Below are 6265 nucleotides of genomic sequence, written 5' to 3'. Positions count from 1 at the left end.
GGGCCAGGGTGAGGGGGCCCAGCCCCTACGCCACCGCCAGGGCCAGGGTGAGGGGGCCCAGCCCCTATGCCGCCACCCAGGGTGAGGGGGCCCAGCCCCTACGCCGTCTCCCTGAGCTGGGGCCGCTCTCCCAGGTGAGGGTGAAGGTGTGTAGGGCCCCCGGGGGAGTGTAATATGTTGTGGCCCCGAGGCTGCAGGCCTCTGTGCCAAGCTGCCGTTAGGCTCCTGTTTCTCTTGGGGGGCAGGGTTGCCCCCAAAATGCAGGCGAGTAGGACTTAAGACCTCTGTGGCCCTGGGCTGCCCTCAGGGCGCAGGGAGCCGCTGTGGAAAACAGCGAGTACCCCTAGCTGGATGGCTGCAAATTCTGGGGTCCCAGGGCCCTGCCAGGAGCCAGAGCGCCCCTGCCCACAGCCCCACGGGACAGGCCCCACCACCCCACCCTTCTCCTCCTTCTCCTCGGTGTCTGGCTCTACGGGCCCAGGGCTGTGGAGAGGACCCGATGCTGGGCCCAGTTTGGGGGTGAAGGGCAGGCGTGGCTCCACACCAGCACCCAATGCAGGCCCATCTCGGCCCCTGGAGAACATGTCCAAGCTACCCAGGTGAGGAGGGTGGCGCTCAGCCTCTGGCTGTCTGAGGCCGCTTTGCATAGATAGGCTGACTTCACTCCAGGGCTGAGCGCGGCCCTGTTTTTATTTGGGGGGCAATATCTGCCACGTGACCCTGGCAGGTTTCCTCAGGAAACTTCCAGAGTCTTCTAGAACAGAGATGTCAAAGGCAGGGTGGGATCGCCACCTCCTGGAGAAAGGAGGTACTGGCGCTTTCGGGGTATTTGCCCCGTCACCCCCCCCCCCCACCGGGTCCCTGCTCCGCTGTGCAGTAGAAAGATCCCTGAGCTGCAGCCTGTCTGGTATGGTAGCCCCAGGGTGGCGGGGAGCCAGAGGAGACAGGTGATCTTGAGTTTAATTTATAAGCCAACTAATGCATTTTATTTAACCTAATGTAGTGTCATTTAAGCAAGTAATCAATTCAAAAGCACCCTCTCTTTTGCACGGAGGGTTAAACATTCAGTGTGTGTGTTTTTTTTAACTATATGATACAAATGTCTTTTTAAAAAGATTTATTATTTTTGCACACAGAACTGGGGTACAAGCCAGAGATGCAGGGGCGGTGAGAGGCTTCACCAGAGACAGAGCGGGGAGCAGAACAGGCCGACGGACGATGTAGACTGCTGAGGGGAGCAGCGGGCGGTCAGGAGAGGGCGGCGGCGCCCTGGGGTCACCTCTGGGCCGGGATCAGACTCGCACTGAAGCGGCTGCGGCCAGCCTGCGGTGCTGCGTCCTTGCGGCCAATGTACGTGTTATGCCACAGCGTGTGTCAGTTGAGAGCAGGTGGCGGGGTCACCGGCACGGGCAGCGCAAATCCTGAAGCTGCAGGCTGTGTGTGTAGATAGGGTGTGTGCCCAGGAGGAGCGTGAGGAGTGCGTGGGGGCGCGTGTAGATGTGTTGCGCGTGAGTGCAGCTGCCATGCCTGGCAGGAAGGCCGCGTGCATGTGTGGGCTGTGTATGTTCCCATATCTGGGGGAGGCTGGGGTGCCCACACACCTGTTGGCGGGCTGCCAGGGCCTTTGGGAGATGTCTGGTTTTGCTCACGAAACACGGTCTTGAGTGCCTGCGGGTGGCAGGCCTGGGCTCGATGCCGGAGACGCACACGAAGGAGCCGCATCCCTGGGGGAGACCCGCGTGGGAGCAGGTGTTTGCGTGGATGGTGATATCTAGTCAGCCATGTGTTACCAGGTAAGGGGTAACAAGCAGGAATGTGGGGTGCGCAGAGGTTGCAGAGATAAGAAGGCCCAGACGGGGTCTTGTAAGGTGAAGACAAGTGCTTTGGGTTACAGACAGGTGTCGGAGCTGAGAACTCGGACATGACCGGCGCGGCGGAGAACCGTCTCCGACTGCGTGAAAAATCCCCCAGGAAGGGGGAGAGGGGAAGGCGGGCTGGGGGGGCTGGGACAGAGCAGGGGCTGGTGGAGAGTCACTGAGGCCTGTGTGCCTGTGAGGAAGCGCCCCGACCTTCTATAATGTCAACGACTGACAAACTCATAAAACAACCCAAAAACCAGGCCCCCTGGAGGCTCAGCGGGTCACAGCGCAGCACTGTGCACAGAGCCCGACCCCGCCAGGGAGGGCCCCAGGGCACGCAGGCCCCGCCTGGCTCCCCGCTGCCCCCTCGCAGTGGACTTAGTCTGCCTGTTCTGCTCCCCGCTCTGTCTCTGGGGAGTCCTCTCACCCCTACACCTCCGGCCTGCACCCCAGTTCTTGTGTGCATAAAAAAAAAACCCAAAATGCAACAGCAGGAAACAAACAAAAGCAGATGGGGAAGCAGCGCCAAGGCCGTGGGCTCCGGCTGCTGGACCCGACGGGTGCAGCTGACCGCGGACGGGGCGCGTGTGCCGGGCAGAGGGGGGGAGGCGCGGAGGGGCGGGAGGGCACCCCTCAGAAGAGCCCATGGGCTGTTCTCGCTGGCCAGGGGAAGAGCCAGGAGGCGGAAGGGCGTGCGGGTACTGTCAGTGTCGGGGGAGCAAGGTGGCCAGCAGAGCAGGCAGCGGGCGCATGCACATGGCGATGAGGGGTCAACACACACGGGCGGCTCCATGCCAAGCACCGGACACTCATCGTGGCAGTTAAGTTCTCCACAGTGCGAGTTCGATCCCCGCCCTGGGGGTGACCCCCAGGGCGCGGCAGCCCTCTCCTGACCCGCGCGCTGCTCCCCTCTGCAGTGGACTTCGTCGATCTGCCTGTTCTGCTCCCTGCTCTTTCTGGTGAAGCCTCTTGCCGCCGCTGAACCTCTGGCCTGTACCCCAGTTCTGTATGCATACATAAAAATCTTACAAAAAAAAAAAAAAAAAGAAGTGGGTCCGACTAGAATCCCCATTTTGCAGAAAGGAAGCAGCCAAAGAGAAGAAAAATGACTTGCCGTGATCACACAGGGCGTCGGTGACGGCACACGCTCAAAGCCAGGGCTGTGTGACTTTGAGGTGCCGTGGCCCCCCACCTCCCCAGCCCCGGGGCCGCCTGCCCACCTCCCTGGGGAGCTGCTCTTGGTGAAGCAGCCTTGGCGCTCAGCTGAGTGAAAGGGGGGCAAGGGGCCGTGAGCTGGGTTGGCTCACTCGGGGAGCAAGGTGACTTGTTCATGAGCACCCAGCTTCTTGGCTCTGGGCCCATGTGCACTTGCTGGGTCAGGGAGGCTCAGGGGACCGAGCGGGCTCCCCGGGCGGGTGGGGGTGGGGCTGCGCACAGCTCGTCTGCAGAGCTGGCCCAGTGGCGGGTTAAGATAGGGGCGGGCGAGGCAGGGCCTGCTTCCTGGAGATCAGGTCACGTCGCTGCCAACTCTCCTGCCCCTGCACCCTGCCCAGCCCTCAGCCAGGCTCACGCTGGCTCCATCTCCGCCAGGCACATTGGTAAATAAACAAAATTCACAGAAGCCTCCCTATTCCCCGCCAGCGCTGGGTGTTGGGCCATGACAGAGGCGCTTCCACCGCCAGGGAACCACAGCTTTGTCACTCAACCGCTATGAAGACAAAACGAAGCAGATGCTTTTATCTGGGCTCCCCCCACTCGCCAGCCTGGGCGTTAGGGCTGGGGTGGGGTGGGGGATGTGCTAGGAAGAAGTTGAGCCTCAAACCCCGTCAGAGCTTCTGAGGTCTGAGTGGGGTGGACACTGTGAGTGGGAGGACAGCTCCGAGCCCCTCTCTCGCGAAGGCTTCAAATGCAGCCTAAACTGGGCCGATAGAAAGGCGTCAGTGATGGCCAGGCAGCAGAGCATCACGGAGCGCCACCCTCTGCGGCTCCCTTGGTGTCTGGGGAGGGGGTGGGAAGTTGGCCAAGTGGAGGAACAGGGACCTTAGACCTTTGACGCCTTCAACAGGGTGCGACACTGAGCACCGCCGCTGTGGACACTGGGTTCGCGCGGTGTGGCACGACCTACTTGCACAAAGGGGGTTGGCAAAGAGAGCTCGGTGTCTGGAGCCAAAGACTTACCGCAGCCAGGCAGGCTCCTGCGTGTGTGTGTGTGTGTGTGTGTGTGTGGACAGCAAAGCTGTGCGGCAGGGAGCCCCACACAGGGCTGCACAGGCTCCCTCCTTCACAGGGTGGCACGAGGGCTGAGGTGGATAATCTATGTAAAGCACTTAGTCGACTACCTGGCATTAAGTTACGGCTCAATAAATGGTAGCTATTATTAGCCGTCATTACAAGAAGCAGCAGAATAAACGTGGCACATCTTCCTGGAGTGCCAATTTTACCCAATGATTAGGGAGGAAGGGACATTGTTTTCTATTAAAACAAACAGGCATGAGCTGAAGGAGAATGCCAAGCTCCCTCCCATTTTTGGGGTCTGTGGGGCCTTGTCCCTTCAATCTACTTGCTCACCTCCCACCCCCCCCACCCCCGCCCCACCCCATCTCTCCAGGGACACAGGAACTAGAAAAGTACCTGTACTCAGAGTCAGCAGCCCTGGATTCCACCTGCGAGGCTGACTGCTTACCGCGTGACCCTGAGTATGGGGTTCCTCGGCCCTGTTTCCTTACTTGTGAATGGGGTTCTCTCCTTTACATCCAGGATTGTCACAGTAAACAGCATAATGGTTGTGCCTGGCACAGAGCCTCGTCAAGAACAGGGGTTCAAAAACGTTAGCTTATGAGGGGCCAAAGCAAACAGGCATGGCAGGTGGCAGAAAGGTTCCTTGACATTGTTACCGACCTCTCAGGTCCTGGCGGGGCAGGAGTGGGGGCTGTCAGCAACGCCGTCAGGGGCCGCTCGGCACTGTGGTCCCGGACGGGAAGGCCATGGTTCCCAGGCCCAGTTCTGCTCCCAAGTCATAGCCTCCCCCTCCTTCAGCTCATGTGGGTTTTGGTTTTCGTATATCTTTTGAAGATGTGGGTGACTGACAAGCAGCCCAAGCTCAATAGCATGTCGGTATTCTACAAGCACTCGGCTGAGGGTGACACGGGCCTGAGGCTGCCAACTCTGGTTCACGCGTGTTTTTCTAACTTCTCCATGGGCGTCATTCCGTATCCCCAACAGCACGTAAAATGCCCAAAGTACAGGGATCCTGCCTATTTTGAAAAGACCCAAAATGCTGTGATACGAGCCATCTTCCTAATCTGTTATCGATGGTCTTGCAGAAAATTGTGGAAAAAATGATTCTGGTGAAGAAAGGTTGGGGCCATGTCTGAGTGTTCTTAATTTCGTTTTGACAACCTCTGACGAACCTGTCCTCTGAGAATGCATCCAAATATTTGGAACTTGGGGCACACTTTTGTGCATTACTCTATGTTTTAGAGTGGCAATACGGAGCAGGCGGGAGGCTGACAGTTCTGCTCCGCTAGACTCTGAGCCCGAGAGGGGTGGGGGGAAGCGCTCACAGCCGCTGCCTCTGCTGAGGGGCCTCTGCTCCAGGTGCTGGTCCATGGTACGGAACTGTCCCAGTCGCCAGGGGAGATGTTATGATCCCCAGCTCAGAGAGGAGAAAATTAGGGTGAAAAGAGCCTGCCGGCCGGCTTCCCTTTACAAGGTTAGTAACTTCAATACCCAGCTCTCCTAGCCCGCTCCTGCCAGAGGCTCGCCGGCCTCGTGGAGACGGTTTAAAGCCAAACCACGGGGACCACTGACTCCTTGCTTGGCTCCTTATCTGCCTGGGCCTCTTCACTCACCCCTTGACCTGTGCCTAAGCGGTCATGACCCCAGCTTTGCATGGAATTCCCCGAGGCACACACTCTAGCCTCAACTCACAGCCTGGCTTACAAGCTACCTTGCAGCTGTGTGTTTGGCTACTTTATGGGCCCATGTTTTGTCGCTTAGCTATTTTACGGCCCGTGTTTTGTCTCTTCAGCTAGACTGTAAACACCCAGAGGCCAGGGAGTCTCTCCCTGCCCGCCCCCGCCCCCTCCCCGGCGGAACACCAGCCGAGGCCGCTCAGGAGGGGCGGTGGACAGCGCGGGACCTCCCGCCCACCCGGGCCACGCCCCTCCCGCGGGGGCCACTCCCCTTCCTCCTCCCAGGCTCTCCCCCCCACCCCGCGCGCCCTTTCTTTTCACCCCTCCTGGCCCCGCCCCCTCGGGCGCCCGTCCTTTCCGTCCCGCCCCCGGCGGCCGCTTCAGCGTCCCCTAGCGACCCGGCGGTGGCTCCTAGCAACCGCATCTCGGTTTCCTGACGACGGCGGCACGTACGGCCACGTCAGCACGCCGTGGTCCCGCCCCCCGCGCCGG

General features: G+C 60.1%; 1 protein-coding gene across 1 annotated transcript in view; it reads right to left on the bottom strand.

The window, feature by feature from the left end:
• AANAT (aralkylamine N-acetyltransferase) overlaps positions 1-6265 on the bottom strand; it is a 26965-nt gene that overhangs the window by 4065 nt on the left and 16635 nt on the right. The window contains exon 7 of the mRNA XM_004693399.1: positions 1602-1724. Coding sequence (XP_004693456.1) covers positions 1602-1724 — 123 coding nt within the window. The remainder of the gene's footprint in view (positions 1-1601; positions 1725-6265) is intronic.

Source organism: Condylura cristata, unplaced genomic scaffold, assembly GCF_000260355.1.
Source record: "Condylura cristata isolate star-nosed mole 26May11 unplaced genomic scaffold, ConCri1.0 scaffold00038, whole genome shotgun sequence".
Lineage (NCBI taxonomy): Eukaryota > Metazoa > Chordata > Mammalia > Eulipotyphla > Talpidae > Condylura > Condylura cristata.
This window is presented reverse-complemented; position numbering and strand designations above follow the sequence as displayed.